This window comes from Sceloporus undulatus, chromosome 1 (assembly GCF_019175285.1).
Source record: "Sceloporus undulatus isolate JIND9_A2432 ecotype Alabama chromosome 1, SceUnd_v1.1, whole genome shotgun sequence".
NCBI lineage: Eukaryota > Metazoa > Chordata > Lepidosauria > Squamata > Phrynosomatidae > Sceloporus > Sceloporus undulatus.
In genome coordinates, this window is record NC_056522.1 from 96,052,464 (window position 1) to 96,070,698 (window position 18,235).

Here is an 18,235-nt window from a genome sequence, read left to right on the forward strand (position 1 = left end):
CCCATGAAAACATAACCATGAAAATTGGGAAGGCACCTCAAGGGCCATCCAGTCCAACCCTATTCTGCCATGCAGGAACTCCGAACCAAAGCTCCCCCAAACAGATGGCCATCTGTAGCCCTAAGTGGGCTTGTTGTTGCTGTTGTGTGCCTTCCAACTTGTGTGCTTTTTTCCGACTTCAGGGCGACCTTTTCATGGTGTTTTCTTGGCAAGGTTGGTCCAGGGCCAGGGGAGGTTTTGCCATGGCCTTCCCCTGAGGCTGAGAGAGTGTGACTGGCCCAAGACTAGTGTGGGACTCCAACCCTGGCCTCCAGAACGCAGAGAGATCTTTTAGCCCCTTTGAGACTAACTGGGAGAAAGAAATGGGCAGCATGAACTTCCCTAGACTTCAGTCTACTTCCTCAGATGCAGTTGGATAGAAATAATAATAATAATAATAATAATAATAATAATAATAATAATAATAATCGTAGTGAGAGATCTTGTAGAAAGAAATGGGCAGCATGAGCTTCCCTGGCCTTGGTCTCCAGAGTCCCTTCCACCGCTGGCAGCCAAGGCGACCAGAGTCTTACAGCTTTAAATGTAAAAGGAGGAGGAGGAGGAGGAGGAGAAGCAAGAAAAGCAAGCCCAGCCTCTGGCCCTCTCCAATGAGGCAGCTTCTGACCGGCGTCGTTCTCCCAAACTAGGGCAAAGCAGCAACAGCAGCGAGCAGCCTCTGGTGGCTGGGTGGGCTGGGGGCCTTGCTTCCTGGCCTGCTCTCCCTCCTCCTGGCCCTCATGGGGAGTCAACAAGAGTCCAGCCTGGAGACAGGCGAGCTTCCCCCAGGTGGGTCTCCCTCGCTTTCCTCCCTGCATCCACACTGGAGAGATAACTCGGTTTGGCAGCGCTTTAACTCTTTGTCTGGCTCTTTGCTATGGAATTCTGGGAGTCCCTCAAACGTCATTAGAATATAGGAGACCTGCCTGTATTAATTAGCTACCTCAATTAGCTGCTTGCCTGTGTATTAACTAACAGTATATCTTGCCTGTATATTAATTAGTTAGCTCAGTTAGCTATTTGTCTAAGTATTAATTAGCAATAGACCTTGCCTGAATATTAGTTAGCTACCTCAGTTAGCAGTTTGCCTGTGTATTAATTAGCAACAGACCTTGCCTGTATATTAATTAGTTACCTCAATTAGCTACTTGCCTGTGTATTAATTAGCAATATACTTTGCCTGTGTATTAATTAGCTACCTCGATTAGCTGCTTGCCTATGTATTAATTAGCAGTATGCCTTGCTTGTATATTCGTTTGCTGCCTGAATTACCTACTCACCTATATATTATTTAGCTACCTAGGCAAGCAGTATACCTTGCATGTATGTTAATAAGCTACTTCAGTTAGCTACTCTGCTATATATTAATTAGCCACCTAGACAAGCAGTATCCCCTGTTTGTATATTAATGACTTCCTCAATTAGCTACTTGCCTTTTTGTTAATTAGCTACCTAGGCAAGCAATATATCTTGCCTATGATTGGGGGAAGGCTGGGTTTGGGGATTTTTCTTTTTTAATTGTAATTTTAATGGTATGCTGTGTCATTTTACTGTTGCAATCTGCTTTGATTCCTCGAGAAAAAGCGGAATATACATTATTATTATTATTATTATTATTATTATTTTAACTACCTCAATTAGCTACTTGCCTATATATTCATTAGCTACCTAGGCAAACAATATACTTTCCCTATATATTAATAGATACCTTCTCTGCACAGAAGAAATTGTTGTGTGCCTTTAAGTCAATTTCTGACTTATGGTGACCATAACATAATAATAAATGGAATATTAATAATATCATGGGGTTTTCTTGGTAAGATTTGTTCAGAGGGGGTTTGCCCTTGCCTTTCCCTGAGGCTGAGAGTGTGTGACTTGCCTTATTAATTATGTAATCTATCATGTTTTTTTTCTTGGCAAGATTTGTTCAGAGGAGTGTTTTCTGTGGCTTCCCCCTGCGGCTGAGAGAGTGTGACTTGCCTATAGTAATCTGCCTCAGTGGGCTATTCTCTGCTCACAAGAAGTTGTTGATGTTGCTGTGTGCGCCTTCAAGACATTTTTTTTACTTATGGCAACCCTATCATGGGATTTTCTTGGCAACATTTGTTCAGTGGGGAGTTTGCCATGGCTTTCCCTTGAGGCTGAAAGAGTGTGACTTGCTTTATTAACTAGCTAAGGTGAACATATGATGGGGTTTTCTTGGCAAGATTTCTTCAGAGGAGGTTTTGTCCTTGCCTTCCCTGGAGGCTGAGAGTGTGTGACTTGTCTACATTAATTATCTCTAACTCAGTGGGCTAGTTCTCTGCAGGGAAGAAAAGGAAGCAGATTTGGATTAATTAGGTAGTACTACAAAGCCAGCATGGCTAGTAGTTTGAGTGCTGGGCCACAACTCTGGAGACCAAGGTTTGATTTCCTGCTTGGCCGTGAAACCCACTGAGTGACTTTGCCTTCCCCTGAGGCTGAGAGAGTGTGACTTGGGCAAAAGAAACCCCATGACAGGATCGCTTTAGCGTTGCCGTAAGTTTCAAAAAACTCGAAGATGCACAACAACTAGGGCCTGCATCAGCTCCCCGATGATCTTGGATGTTAAGTAGAGTGAGCCCTAGTTGGTACTAGGATGGGAAACCGCCAAGGAATACCAGGTGCTGTAGGCTAGATTTCAGAGGAAGGAGCTGGCAAATTATTGAATATTCCTTGCCCAAGAAAGCTCTATGAAATTAATGAGGTCGACAGGCAACTTGAAGGCACACACAGGTTGTGCTCTTTCTATAATGTCTTTGTGATGCTGAGGAGTCCCCTTTCTTGCTCAGCTGCCTTTAAATGGCCTGTAGCTGCTGTTATCCTTGCCTAAAATACACCAAATCAGTAGGATTTATTTAACATGTTGAGTCAACAACTGATTGAATAGGTCTCCTTTAGTTGGGCCTAACCGCACAGTATGTCAGCCAGTGTCTGGTGCACTTTGTGGTATACCTTACTGCCTAATTTCATTCCCCATAGTTTCTTCCTGTTGCATCAGGTGTGGAAAGTTCCTTCTTAATTTTTGAATGAGTAAGTAGAGTTGAATAAAAAGGCACCAAAAATTATTTAGATGCACAGGAAAGACTATGTTATAAATTAGTTAAATGGGAAAGAGGTTATACTGTGATTAAACCTCTTAATACTGGCCGTTTGCCTTTGGTTAAAGATAAAAACAAGGTACAAGCATGGTGCAGTGGCTTAAGTGTTGGACTCTGGAAACCAGGGTTTGAATCCCAGCTCGGCCATGTAAACCTAGTGAGTGACTTTGGGCAAGTCACAGTTTCTCAGCCTCAGGGGATGGCAATGGCAAATCGCCTTCCAAGAAAACCTCATGATACCTTAGGGTTGTCTTAAGTCAGAAACTACTTGAAGCAACAACAAGGTACAATACTGTTGGGTGGTTGTAATGCACTCCTGTGTGCGCTTTCTTTTATTTATATTCCACTTTTCCTCCAAGGGACTCATGGCAATGTATGCAGTGGTTCTGCATCATTTTGTCCTTACAACAACCCTGTGAGGAAAGCTGGGCTAGGAGACTGCAACTGGTGGTTCCCCAGTGCATTTTATGGCTGAATGGGGATTTAAACTGGTTCTTTCTACTTCTAATGGGATATTCTGATTGCTCAACCATACTACCTGTGTTTCTGGAGAAGTAGTAGTACATATTACAGGGCCAGCATGGTGTAATGGTTTCAGCCATTGGAGGACACTGGGAAACCAGGGTTCGAATCCCTGTTCAGCCAAGGAAACCCACTGGGTGAGCTTAGGCAAGTCACACTCTCTCAGGTTCAGAGGATGGCAATGACAAACCCCTCTGAAGAAATTTGTCAAGAAAACTCCATGATAGATTTGTTTTAGGGTCGCTCTACAGTAAGTCGGAAATTACTTGAAGGCACACAACAACAAAGCTGTTCATGTCTGTGTGTGAGAAGTAATAGTTCATGTGTGTGTGTATGTACCTTTAAGGGGGGTGGTGGTATTCAGACAGTGAAAATAATCCCAGTAGAATGTGAATTGAATCTTTGTTGTTCATGTACATTTCGAATGCACTCAGGTAAGTTTTATGGGGGGTGGGGGGAGCTGCCAAAAAAGCCACTTAATCCAGGGTAATTGATCTAGGGTTTCTTCAAATGTTTTCCTAAAAGATTTGCATTGTCTGCTGTGTGAATAACTGATGCAAATAGACCTGGGATAAAACTCTGCATGCCTGCAATATGTTTCAAATACATCCACATCATCAGCTCCATCTTTCTCTGAAAGTGCTGGTGAAACGTCAGGAACAAACTCTTCTAGAACATGGCCACATAGCCCAAAAAAAACCACAAAAAACTCCATCTTTATTTGCGGTGCTGACACGTTTGAGCAAATGAACTCGGAGAGATGCTGTTCTGATAAAAAAAAGTAGTGTGAATAACCAAACCAGATTGTGTGAGTGAGATTATTCACGTAGTAGCACTAAAAATACCAACCTCTGAGTAATAAATCTGTTGACTTAGGGTTACTCTATTGATTTCATAGGGTTTTCTCAGGATATCATTTCTTTTGCCTGTTAGTGTTGCTTCAAAAACAAAAAGATATCTCCTCCTTATCTACCCTACTGCTTGTTGTGTGGTATTTGCATGTTGAGCCTAATGTTCTTTGACCCTCTTACTCTGTACAGTTAGAACACATATGAATCTGCTTCAACAGCCATGGTAACATTTTGTGGAATTCTAGGCTTTGTAGTTTATTGAGGCACTAGAGCTCTCTGGCTGAGAAATGCCCTTCCTAGCTGCAAATCTCATGATTCCTTAAGAAGTTACCAAGGCTGTGAAAGGTGAATCACAGCACTGTAATTATATAACATGAAAGGGCCCCCTTGAGATTTCAGCTGTCATTATTAATTCTCTTATTATTGCAAGGGAGTGACTTCCTTTGTTCGGTAGCTCTGAAAGAAAAAAGGATTAGTCCTGAATGAATAATTGCAGATGCTATTGCCCCTTCCAAAAATGCTCTAAAAGAGACATCCCTTTTAAGCTCTTGATAGGGGGGAAGCAGGATCCAATCTACTACTTATGCCTTCTTTCTTATGGATAGTCCCATGAACATGAGACCAGAGCTCATCTTCAAATTAGGAAAACTGCAGTCCTATTCCCATTTAGGGTTACTCATCTCCAGGCTAAAGTCTCAGGGCTCTCTGTCTCACTCAGGGGTATTTAGACATTGTTTTTGTTAGTGCGGCTATGCAAATAATCTCACTCATGCATTCTGGTTTTGTTATTCACACTATTATTTTATTGGAACCGCATCTCTGTGAGTTCGGTTGCTCACACGTGTCAGCACTGTGAATAAAGATAGAGGTGATGATGCTGATGTATCTGAAACACATTCAAGGCATGCAGAGTTTTATCCTGGTTTATCTCAGGTCTGTTTGCATTGGTTATTCACACAGCCGACAACGCGAATCTTTTAGGAAAACTCAGGAAAAATCCCAAGATTGATTGTTCTGGGATTTGTGGGGTTTGGGGTATATCAATAAAAAAAACTTTAGCAGATGCATTCAAAGTGCATGTGAACAACAGAGGTTAATTTCATGTTTATTCAGGATTTTTTTCACCATCTGAATAAACTCTCACAGGTGATCATGTTTGTGTTGCAATTTGCAATGTTGGTGTATTAAAAAAACAAGACGGAAGGGGACTGAGAGAAGAGGTGTATTTGGGTCCATTATGCCCCCTGGAGCAGAAATTGGTACATGCCATCAAGCACAGCAGCAATATGGAGTGTGGGTTGGGGAATTACCTATTCTCTGGCAGTACGCCTTCTAGAAGGCCCAGTAGCAAAAGATGGCCTGGAAACACTGCCCCAGTGTCATGTATGTTATAGGTATGCTCACTTGGGATTCAAGTCCTGGTGGAAATGGCTCCAATGGCTGGACACCTTTTGCCACCTGCTGGGCTACTGAAAATTGCTCTGAGTTTTTTACCCTAGTCTCTGGGTTGCTATTTTATCTTGTTAGGTGGGTTTTACTCAGATTCATGGCCCACCCAGGTTGCTCTTACACCTGTTACATGGTTAGTTGAACCAAGAGCTGCTCTGGCTCACCTCTATCATAAGTATCTATTCTGTGGCCTCAAGTTTCGCCCTGAAATATCAGGAGGTATATTCACACTTACTAAAAGAGGTATTTCTTCTGTTTCTGCATTTCTTTGCTCCTTGGGAAATCTATACTTCCAAGAGGCTTATTTCCTACTTTTAAAACTGAAAGGTGCTTAGCTGCTTGTATTTTAAGATAGTTTTTTTCCTCTTAAGACAATGACCAAGCACAGGTTGCCAACAATGAATCCAGGAGGCTCAGCAAAGAACAGATATATATATTAATAGCAACAGCATCTGTCAACTTCAGTTCAATGATCTGCTATTCAGTCCTGGGACCCTTTTTTCCAAGCGAGGTAAATAAATACGTAACTGTTTTAAAATCCTGTTACAGAATTGTTTAATGGTGAATGCTCGATTGGACTTAGTACAGCAATTGTAACATGTGTCACTTATCTTTGGAACAGCCTGTATTTTGGGTGTGAAAAAATCTGTTTCTCAATGAAAGTATTACAGGTTGTTGCTGGAAAATGATAATTTTGTTGTTGTTCTCCATGGTAATACTTGGTTTGCAACAATAAATGCTGTGTGGACTGAGATGAATGATTCATAATGATTATGATGCTTCCAAAACACAGCTAAGTTGGTTAGCAAATCTCATGGAAAAGTACAAAGAAGAGAAGAAGATAAACCAAACAGTGTCTGAGACTTAACTCTACTGATCCATCTTATCTTTCAGCAGTTTGGGTCCCACTGAAAGAAAGATGTCACATTAAATAAAAAATTCTGGCATCTGCCATTGCTTTGCAATGAGAATAGGGCATTCTGGTAGTGTTGGACTCTAGCTCCCAACAGCTCCAGCAAATGTGATCAGAGATAAATGAAGTTGTAGTACAATAGACACCATGCTTCAAAATATTTCAGTGCGCTCTTTATCTCTCTCCCTTCATTCTGATGAAAATTCTCAAATATTTTCAAAACAATACAGGAAAGCAGTACACAAATATTGTGTGTACATTATCAGAGTACCATATATACTGAATTATAAATCAACCTCATGTATAAATCAAGGGAAAGTTTTAGGGCCAGAATCATGGATTTTGGCATGACTAGTGGATAAGTCGAGGGTAGAACTAAGGGGATGTAACAAAGGATCTAAAGGACAAAACACCACTTCCTTTCCTACTTCTCCCTCTCTGGATTTCTCCTGACCACCAAACACCACTTCCTTGGTGCTGGTGAAGGAAATTTTAACATAGGATTGAGAAGGGAAAGAAATGGAGGGAAAATGGGTTTTGGTGGTCAGAGAGATCCAGAGGAGGATGGGAAAGGAAGTTTTTAACATCGAATTGAGAAGAGAATCATCTCTTTCACACACAGACACACCCTCCCTGCCTTGGCAGCTTTTTCAGAGATCACTGCCAAGGCACAAAGAGTGGGGCATTGGTGTGGAGCTTTTCTATCAGGACCTTTCTAAGCAGTATTATTGTATTGACCCACATATAAATTGACCCAGGATTTTAGGGTCAATTTTGGGCATAAATATTTCAATTTATATTGAGTATGTACAGTACAAATCACAGGAAACAATATTCTATTGGGGACAAATGTATATTATAAATTAGAGATGTGTTTGGGAGTGTTTTGGGAATCTGGGGCGGGGGATCACTCAGATAATAGAATAAAACTTCCTAGAAGTCCTGGGTCTGGTCTCTCACTTAAAATCATCATCATCAGTAAGTATCTGACATGTACTCTCTTTGAGCAAAGAGTTGGGAAACTTAGACCTCTTTCAGTATTCTTCCATAGTATGATATTTTGACATTTCACATATGAGAGTTACTGAACCAAGTACATCTCTGTATTTAAAATCTAGGTGGTTTCTGTAATCCATGCATATAAAATACTGTATGGAGCAGATATGGATTGTATGGCTTTCCTTCTCATGTCCATTTGCAAGCCTTCACAGCACACGTTCTTTGATGGAAAATAAAACTGCTTGTCAATGTGCCTCCACAGAGCTTGGAAAAGCTACCTTTTTGAATCATCATGCTGGCTTCAGGAACTGTAGCCCCCAAATTAAATTTTCCAAGCTTTGGTGCCTGATAGAATATGAGATGGTTATGGAGTTCTTATGTGACTTTCCTTTCCCTCTTTCTCCCACCCTCAAATTTATACAGAAAATCCAGGAGGTCTGCAAAATATGGTTGTTGCTGCTGTGTTTTTGTGATCTCAGGCTTCACCGTCTGCTGTATGATATGAAGGGAGTCCTAATAGTATTCTGACGTCTAAAGGCACTCCCCCCACCCAAATTCAAGCCATTTCCTTATTTCCTGCATGCCACAGGCTCTCATGGTCTGAACCTTTTTGTGTTTTATCTTTTTATTAAGGCAGAAAAGAAAGGTGCTAGCAGTACAGTAGTTGGACTCATTTTTGGATGCTTTGCGTTATTCAACTTCTTGACATCTTTGATAATGGGCAAATATGTAAGTATCTTTGCCAGAATGTCTATATGACAATATTGTACAGTCCAGAGAAGTGGGACAAAAGTTTCATTGTAGCATCTTCATCTCCCGCCCACCCACCGCATTACGGTGTTACAGTACTGACTCAAGTACTATAATGATCAAACTTCCTAATGTCTCACAACATTTCACAGAGCATGTTTTCATTTTTGTGGGGTAGCTGCCACAAATGACTTCCACAGTACCTGTTCTATATAATCTCAGTTCAGACAGACCTTGGATGTTTAAACTCAGTTGCTGTTAGAGGTAGAGCTTGTTTTTTTGTTGGATTTTTTTTTTTTTGCATTCTCTTTTCTCCTCCTTAGATAGATTTTCCTGCATGTAAGTCCTGCTGTCCCCGCCTCCAGCAAAATCCCATTTGTTCCTACTGAATCAAAGGACAATAACTTTGCAAATTGGTAAACAAACCATGTGACATGAAGTCCAAGGCTTTCATGGCCAGCATCCATAGTTTTTATAAACCATGTGATTCAGGTCACTCCCCCTTTTGAGTAGTACTCACACATACAAAGATTTTCTCCTGCACTGTTGGGTTTTCCCCATCTTCCTCCTCTCTCAATTTTCTTTTGGAAAGATGGTAAAATAAAGATTTCTTCTTTACCTGAACTGTTCATTAGCTAGATTAGGATATAGCTTCTATGTATACAGTATGTAGATTAAAACCATTAGTAAACTTTTGTTTTAAACTGGAAGCTACTTGTGGTGTTTTTGAGTCAGTCTCAGTTCTTAGAGAAGCATAGTTAGACAAGGACACATTTTCTGCTACTCTGCTGATTTAAAGCAAGACCCTAACAAGCTTGGCTTTGATATTTAAATATTTTTGTTTCCTTAACAAAGGCTTAGGAAACTTGAATTGCCCTACATTTTTTAGGGACAGAACACATGGAAACTCACAGAATCTGTGCACTCAAAATCCAAAAGTAGTAACTTTTCCAAACTCAACTTGGATGCATTTGAACTGGCTGATAATCCCTTTTATTGATCAGCTTTTATGTTTTAGTTGTTGAGCGCTAGTTTCGGAAGAAAAGGTACCATATATGTTTAATGAAAACATTCAGTTGGAGAGTGCTTTGAACAAATCTACAAGTGAAAGGATAACCAGGGGCTTTCCTGTGATTTAGTTTTTTTAAGTACCGTAGCTCCAGCAATATAGCTGCAATGCAACTTTTGTTTCAGATGTTTATTGGGATTCATCAATCCTAATACTGTATGGGATTAGGTTTGTCTCAGTGAACATGGTTAACTATTTCAGTTCATCCTGCCATTTTATTACAGTGCTTGCAGATAGCTTTGTGATTTTCTTCAGTACTTTGAGAAGATTGTCCAAATCACTGTTGTGACATGGACAAGAGTACTGCAATCAAATATGGGGTTAATGATGGCAAAGAGTATTGAAAACTGTTTCAGCAGTTTCCTTGTACCAGTTTCCTTCTATTTCTGAAACTAGGTTAATTCACGTATCCATTTATAATATTTTAGATATGATAATGAGCAGGATGTAAGTTGGTGGGGTGGGGTGGGGGTTTGCTAGTGCACTTGTCCTTTTCTGTAAACTGAAAGAAAGGCAGTGAATTTTTGTAGTATGTCTTCAATAGAAAGCTTATTTTAAATGACTTTGATATTATGGAAGTGTAACACTTGTATTCAACAATTGCAGCTTGTACAGATTGGAGCAAAATTTATGTTCGTTTCTGGAATGTTTGTCTCAGGATTTATTACTGTTCTCTTTGGGTGAGTACATACATGCACACACATAACATACAACATAACTTTTTTTTTTAAAAAAAACTGTGTTTTATGGGGCTTGTTCTTAGCATATTATGGTTTTGATAAATTAAAGTCATGTGTTTTTTTTAATCGAACCTTGACTCCGTTCTTGATATCTGGACTTCTCTGGGGTGATTTCAGACCAAGAACCCCTAATGCTGTCATTCAAAATGGCCTTTAAACCTGTTTCATATTTTTTCTTAATGTAATTTGGCTGATAAGACATAAGATGAAAGCAGCTGTGGTAAAACAAATGTAAGGGTTACAAGGGGAAGAGAGTGTCATTTGAACAGCCTGTAAAATTTCATTTTTCAGGCTGAACAATTTTAAGATAAAAGCCTTGGCTAGGAGCATGCCCCATCTTTTTTGCTGTCTCTCATATAGCTTTCCCTGTCTCTTGTGGTGATAATCTGCAATCCTTAAGCCATTACCGTTTTCCTAAACTTGATATATTTGACAGGATAGAATACTGGCCAATGGTCTCCTGCTTTTTGGTCAGTGAGGTGGCTCCTTTGGCAGTGGGAATGGATTATGCCTCTGGTTTTACTCTCAAAGGAGCTATCCACGATGCTGAATCTATGTTGTTGAGATATCTTCAGATTCACATCCACTGTTGCCACTGTTTTTGGTCACAGTTGGAAATGTAAATTTCTGTCTCTTATACGATATAGTGCAATATAACCTGAGTGCAAATGAGTATAGCATGGCTTATTTTATCATTTGTATGAAGAAGATGTTACAACATGCTGCTCTCTAATGTGATGACTATGTAGTTATATTGGTAGAATCCAAAGACATAGCTATGGTCCAAAACACGCTGCAGAAATAATCCAATGAGATCTCTTTAACTGCCCCTGGTTCAGTGCTAGGGAATCTTGGGAATTTTAGTTTATTGTGGCATCAGAGATCTCTGACAGAGAAGGCTAAATGTCTCACAAAACTACAGTTCCCAGAATTGAGTCAAGGCAGTTAAAGCAGTCTCAAACTGTTAGTCTGGAAAAATCAGTATGCAAAAATGAAATGAAGTAGGCTCAAGTCTACAAAAGCTCATACTACTACCATTTTCTTTTACTTAGTCTCAGAGGTGCTACAATATCCCATTGCATAATTATACTGGTACAGAAAGCAATTTGAATAATAAGGACAGTTGTACAATCTCACCTGGAAAAATGTTCTCCTGTAGATGTGGTCCATGAAATTTAATCCAAACACTTCTCTTTAAGACAAAACACTTATAACTGTTAAATACAGTTTAGACCTCCACATGGCTGGATAGGTAACTATTTTAAAAGCAGACCCAGAGAGATGGTATTTCTTGCCATTTTTTTTTAACTTTGATGGAAGAAAGAGGCAGGCAACAGAATGGAGGGAGGGAGAAGATAAGTGCCTACTGAAACACTTACTTTTGACTCTGTTTTTGCCTATCATCATTAGGCAACTCCCTGGAAGATTGCTCCCAAAGGAGAGCTTTTTCACACTTTTTCTCCTCTTGAATCCTCTCTGCTTTTTTAATTTTCACAACAACCTGGGATAGTTTGTGCTCCTAGATAACTGTTGGTTCACCTAAAGAGTTTTCTTTATCATGTAGAACTTTGAACTTATGTCTTCCTTGTCTTAGTTTGACAATTTAACCACTACATTGGCCCTTGACAGAAGGAAGGTTTTCCAACTCTGCTTATGCTACTTACACCATACAAAGTGAGGTATTGCATCTGTACCAATTATGTTTGTACATAAGACACTGAGGAGTTGAATATGTTTTCTTTTTAGGCTGTTGGACAGAGCACCTGATGGACCCATCTTCATAGGACTCTGTTTTTTGGTCCGAGCAGTGGACGCGATTGGTTTTGCTGCAGCAATGACTTCCTCATTTTCTATTCTTGCAAAGGCGTTCCCTAACAACATAGCTACAGTTCTGGTATGTATGATATTGATCAGTGACTTCGAAAACCCCTGTTAATGTAAAATTTGAGGTGTTAACTGGCACAGTGGAAGCAGCAGGGCAAGATAGGGGCAGATGGGCTAATAGAAACAAAATTTAACAACCTAATTATGATCAGTGCAATCATGCTTACAATGTAAAATGTAATTTGGCTCCTACTATTACAGGACGTACTTAATGACTGATCTAAAATATTTAAATACCAACTTTTATCTTGAGGTCTCAGGAGGTACCAGGGATTGCAATAATCACAGTACATTGCATACATTTCCCATGCAAACAAAATGAGGATCAAAATTCTACAAAAAAGATGCTCACCATATGTGGAATAAGAATGCCAGATGCCCAAGCTGGATTCAGGAAAGGAAGAGGCAATAGGGATTAATCGCAAACATACACTGGATAATGGAGTGTACCACAGAAGTTTTTTTTAAAAAAAACTTGGAGTATAGTAATGCCCATGATTATATAAATCGTGGTAAGCTATGGTTCACTCTTAAAGAAATGGGTGTGCCACAACATTTGTAAACTGAACTCGGGACAAGAGGCTACTATTAGGACAGAATATAGAGAAACAGAATTATTTCCGTTTGGTAATGGGTCAGCATGGCTGTATTCTCTCACCCTATCTACTTCATTTGTACACTGAATATATAGTACATAAAGCAGGATTAGACTTGGAAGGAAGAGGCATGAAAATCAGGAGGGAACAGCAATGATCTATGATGTGTAGATGACACCATATTACTAGCAGAAAATAGCAAAGACTTGAAATGATTATTGAAAGAAGTCAAAGCAGAAAGTGTAAAGGTAGGTTTACCATTGAACATTAAGAAAACAAAAATGATCACAGATGATTTACATAACTTTAAAACAGATGATTTTTCATACCTTGGCTCAACCATTAATCAGAGTGGGGACTGCAGTCCCTTATCTGTTGGAGTTCCCCAGGGCTCTGTTCTGGGTCCCCTTCTGTTTTCTCTCTACACACTGTCCTTAGGAAAACTCATTAGCTCTTTTGGCTTTTCCTACCATCTGTATGCCGATGACACCCAGCTGTATCTTTCCGCCCCTGACCTTTCTCCAAGGCTTGAACAGCAAGTTTTGTCTTGCCTCACAGCTGTCTCGCAGTGGATGCGCCATTGGTGTTTGAAGCTCAACATGTCCAAGACAGAGTTTCTTGTCTTTCCTCCTAAGCCCACCCTTCAACTCTCCTTTTCTGTCTCTGTGGACAACATTTCTATTCAACCAGTCCAGCAAGCCCACAGTCTTGGTTTTATCTTTGACTCTTCTCTGTCGTGTATCCTTCAGATCCAGACCACAGCCAAGGCTTGTAGATTCTTTTTGTACAATATTGCCAAAATCCAACCATATCTTTCCGCCTCTACTGCCAAGATCCTGGTCCATGCCCTAGTGATCTCACGACTTGATTACTGTAACGTCCTCCTGGCTGGGCTTCCTCTTTCTCACCTCCGTCCTTTAATCTCTGTTCAGCATTCAGCTGCATGCATTATCACTTCCACCCACCACGCTGACCACATCTCTCCTGTGTTGGCATCCCTTCACTGGCTCCCCCTCCCTTTCCGCATTCAGTATAAGCTCCTGCTATCGACATTTAAAGCCCTCCATTGACTGGCCCCTCCTTACTTATCAGACCTTCTTTCTCCTCACCTTCCCACTCGGGCCCTCCATTCTGGTAGTCAAGGTCTGCTGTCTCAGCCCAGGATTTCCACTGCCCCATCCCAGATTTGCCCCTTTTCACTTGCTGCCCCTCACTCCTGGAACCTTCTTCCCCCACAAGCGAGAGCCATCACTTCTTTAACCAGCTTCAAAACGGAGTTGAAAACCATCCTGTTCAGAGAAGCCTTCCCAGGCATTGCATAATTGTCACTTACCATTGCATAATTGTCGCTTACTATTTGATGTTCTTTTGGTGCCTGTTTATCAAACCATTTCCTGTATTGCTATGTACTGTATATGTATTATCCTACTTGAGAGTATGTATTTTCCCTGGAAAATGATTAACCATCCATTATGAAGCCAAGCCCTCCCGCCAGTCCATCTGCCTTGGTCCAGGCCTTGGAGATAGAGAGGAACTGCTGGATCTCTTACCCTTTCCCGCCACCACTTCCTTCTCCTTCTGTGTCATGTCTTTTTAGATTGTAAGCCCGAGGGCTGGGATCCGTCTAACTAAAAAGATTGCATGTACAGCGCTGTGTAAATTTACAGCGCTTCATAAATAAAGGTTAATAATAAATAATAATTATGGTGCCTTACAAACAGGCCTAAGCGGCGCCGTCGTTGCGCCAGGAATACGCGCGAGAGGCGGCGCTTCCGGACGCGCCTTGCCCCTCGCGCGTATTCTGTACGGCAAGATGGCGGCGCCCTATACAGACGGGCGCGGCCATCTTGACGTAATGGACGTGCAGCATCCGGACGTCTAAACCCGGAAGAGCCGTTGCGAGTGCGCGCTTTGGCACTTGTGGCAGCTCTTCCGGGTTGCCGGAAGGAGTGCAATTTCTGCACTCCTTTTTTGCAGCGCGGAGGGGTCGCGCGGTTTGGCTGCTGCGGCTCCTCCGCACTGCAACCGGCAGCGGCCCAAGACCGCCCCTTTTGGGCGGTCTGTAACGGGCCAAAGAAATCATAAGGAAACTAGCACTTGGAAGGGCAGCTTTGAAGGAACTAGACAAGATACTTAAGTGTAAATATATATATCATTGAATACTACAGTTAGGATGGTCCATGCCATCGTATTGCCAATATTTATGTATGGTTGTGAAAGCTGGACAGTGAAGAAAGCTGATGGGAAGGAAACCAACTCATTTGGCATGTGGTGCTAGAGAAGAGATCTGCAGCTATGCTGGATTGCTAAAAAGACAAATAAATGGGTCTTAGAGCAGATCAAGCCTGAACTCTCTTTAGAAGCCCAGATGACTAAACTGAGACTACTGTGTTTTGGACATATCATGAGAAGACATGATTCACTAGAAACATGTAATAAAAATACATGTGACAGTTTAAACAGTATAGAATTTGAGAAAACAAAAATAATGTAAGCAGGCTAAAACATTATGCAATTGAACAAGTTTAAAGATTAAAGCAATTTAAAATCATGTAAATACACATTTAGAAGAAGTCAGATCACAAAGCCATATTTTAGCTTGGTGACAGGATGAAGCCACAAGCAGTACCTCCAGTTAGATCCCCAAAGGGAAATCCTTTCACAAAGGGGTACCACAGCAGAGAAGTCCCACTTCTATGCCTTCCCGTGGTGTATTACTCCTATAGAGGAGAAAGAGAGGGAGGAGAACCATCAACTAAAATTAATCATTACTCAGATACAGAATGGGCAGATCTGTCTTTAAAAATTAAACATTGCCCCCATATATTTTGCTGACATACTGCATGAAAGAATCCAGTCCCAATCCCACCCACCACATCACTTAGTTTGATACATTTTCCTTCTCCCCTCACAAGAGGTTCATAGACCTGTTGGTAGAAAATTAACTCGGACCTCCATATCCACAGATTCTTTATCCACGAATTTAAGCATCAATGGTTTGAAAATAATAGAAAAATTCCCAAAATCAAACTTTGATATTGCTATTTTATATATGAAACACTGTTTTATATAAGGAACACTATTTTACTATGCAATTGTATTTAATGGGACTTGAGCATTGTTTTGTCCCAAGAGCGATGCTATGGACTTTGGATGTAGTAAGGCCTCTGGCTCTCGGGAACACAGCCAGAACAAAAGACTTGTCCAAAAATTTCTTAAGTTTCAAAAGCTTTACTGGTTATAAACACAAACATGAAACTGATCTCCTTTTTCTTAATAGTCCTTCCTAATACCTTGTTCTCTCTTCTTGGTGGATTCTTTCTTCTTTTGAGGACTACAGTGGTACCCCGGGATACGAAAGCACCGCCTTACGAAATTTCCGGGATACGAAAAAATCCCATAGGAAAAAACTGTTCCGGGTTACGTTTTTTTTTTGGCTTACGAAAAAATTTTTTGGTGCTTTTCGGCGCTTTTTCGCACGAAACGCGGCTTTCCAGCGCTAGCGCCTATGGCTTTTTCGGGTTACGAAAAAAATCGGGTTACGAACGCCGCGGCGGAACGAATTAATTTCGTAACCCGAGGCACCACTGTATCTTTCTTCTTTTGTGGACTTATTTTTTTTCTTTTGTGGACTTATCTTTTTGTCAAAGGAAAATACTCTCTCCAGGTCTGACTTGGCTGAAATCTTACTACACTGAAAATAACTAGAGGGAGACAGTAAGAGACCCTGGGATTTCCCACAATCCTTGTCCTTCTTAAAGCTGTAGATCTCTATTTCCCCTTCTAAACTAATACATAGAAAAGCTAATATAATGTCAACTAAATATATGTCTCAAGAGCATCAAAGATGCTCTGGAGGCATGACAAGCATCCATAGGTTTAGGTACCCATTAGATATGGGTACCATTAGGTACCCATTTCAGAACCAACCCTAGCAAATACCAAGGCTCCACTAGAGATTTTATCAGACAAGGGAAATTGGAAGTATAATCCAATGGCAATCCGAACGCAATCATGGGGTTTAATTTTATTGCATGATAGACTACCACACGCAAATTCGGGCAATGAGAAGTCCGTCCGAACGCAATCATGGGCTTTAACGTTATTGTGTGATAGACTGCCACACACAGATTCAGGCAATGACATGCTATTTTCGGGCAATGAGAAGCCAGTTCGACCGCAATTCGCATTTGTGTAAATTCGCTGAACTAGCAAATTCACGTAAATGAGTTCTGGCCCCATTTTCTTTTCATTTGAAATTAAGAGAAATTCATCATGTGTGATATATTCAAGTGCTCCATTTCTCTCTTTGTGTAACTCCCAGCTGCAATTCTCTCCAAGATTCTTTTATCTGGAGAACATATTCTTCCAGTCTACTTCAGCCCTCTCTTTTTCCCAATGGCTACCATAGATAGTGGCCACTGTAAACCGAAAGGAGGAAAGGGAAACAAGTTTGCCTGTTCAATTTTGGCTTGGTTCTAAGGGAGGGTACAGAAAGAAACCACTCACATATGACATACACATTTACACACATGCATTTTCACATTCCTATCAGCTAGGTTATTGGCCTAGTTGTGGTATATAAAATATTTGCAGGAAAAGTGTTTTGTCCTCTCCCATGTGTCAGGCAGTAGGAAAAGAAAGAGTAGGATGTTAATGATTCCTTAAGGGGGAGAGTACAGTCTCTGTTGCATTGATTGCCAACAAGAAGGTGCACTTTGGATTTTCTGAATACAGCAAAGCATTGGCATGGGGCAAAAGGCCAAATGGCATCCTGTCTGTGCCCGACAGATGCCCCCTTGTGGACTGGGAGGCCTCTTCACACCCTGGTAATATTTTGGCAGAGTCTTAACACGCAAAAATGCTTTCAAGAAAGATTCATCTGGAGAGAGTTGAAGAGGTTTTGATAGTTTGGTTTTATGTGGAAAATGTCTGTAACTAATTAAATGAAAAGAACAGTGTTGTTGCTTTAGCAGCTGACAGTTTCAACTATTGACTGATTTGCACTAAACCAGAGAAAATGAAAACTAGTAGCATACATTTCTCTTCAAGCACTGGAAATATGATATATATGTATATGAGGGATTAGTTAATAGCTGAGAACATTTTTGAGACAGGGTGTGATTAATTTGTTGGCTTCTAAGGTAAAATGTTTATATTAATAAACTCATATAATATATTTTAAAAAACATTTTTCTTCAAGCACATTAACTTATCTTCCTTAGTGGTTCTAGTGCTGTATCTCATCCCATTTCCCTTTTTCTTTTACAAAAAAAGAAGCCCCTACATTACTATTTTGGAATGCTG

The 18,235-nt window shown here is 40.6% G+C and overlaps 1 protein-coding gene across 3 annotated transcripts in view; it reads left to right on the forward strand.

The window, feature by feature from the left end:
• Positions 1-665: 665 nt before the first annotated feature.
• SLC18B1 (solute carrier family 18 member B1) overlaps positions 666-18,235 on the forward strand; it is a 36,570-nt gene continuing 19,000 nt past the window's right edge. The window contains exons 1-5 of one of the 3 annotated variants that reach the window (XM_042445423.1): positions 666-825; positions 6,349-6,488; positions 8,523-8,618; positions 10,315-10,388; positions 12,195-12,342. In XM_042445423.1, coding sequence (XP_042301357.1) covers positions 777-825; positions 6,349-6,488; positions 8,523-8,618; positions 10,315-10,388; positions 12,195-12,342 — 507 coding nt within the window. In that variant the 5' untranslated portion in view covers positions 666-776. Of the gene's footprint in view, positions 826-6,348; positions 6,489-8,522; positions 8,619-10,314; positions 10,389-12,194; positions 12,343-18,235 lie in introns of those variants that run through there. The other 2 variants (XM_042445424.1, XM_042445425.1) reach the window with 2 other exon arrangements.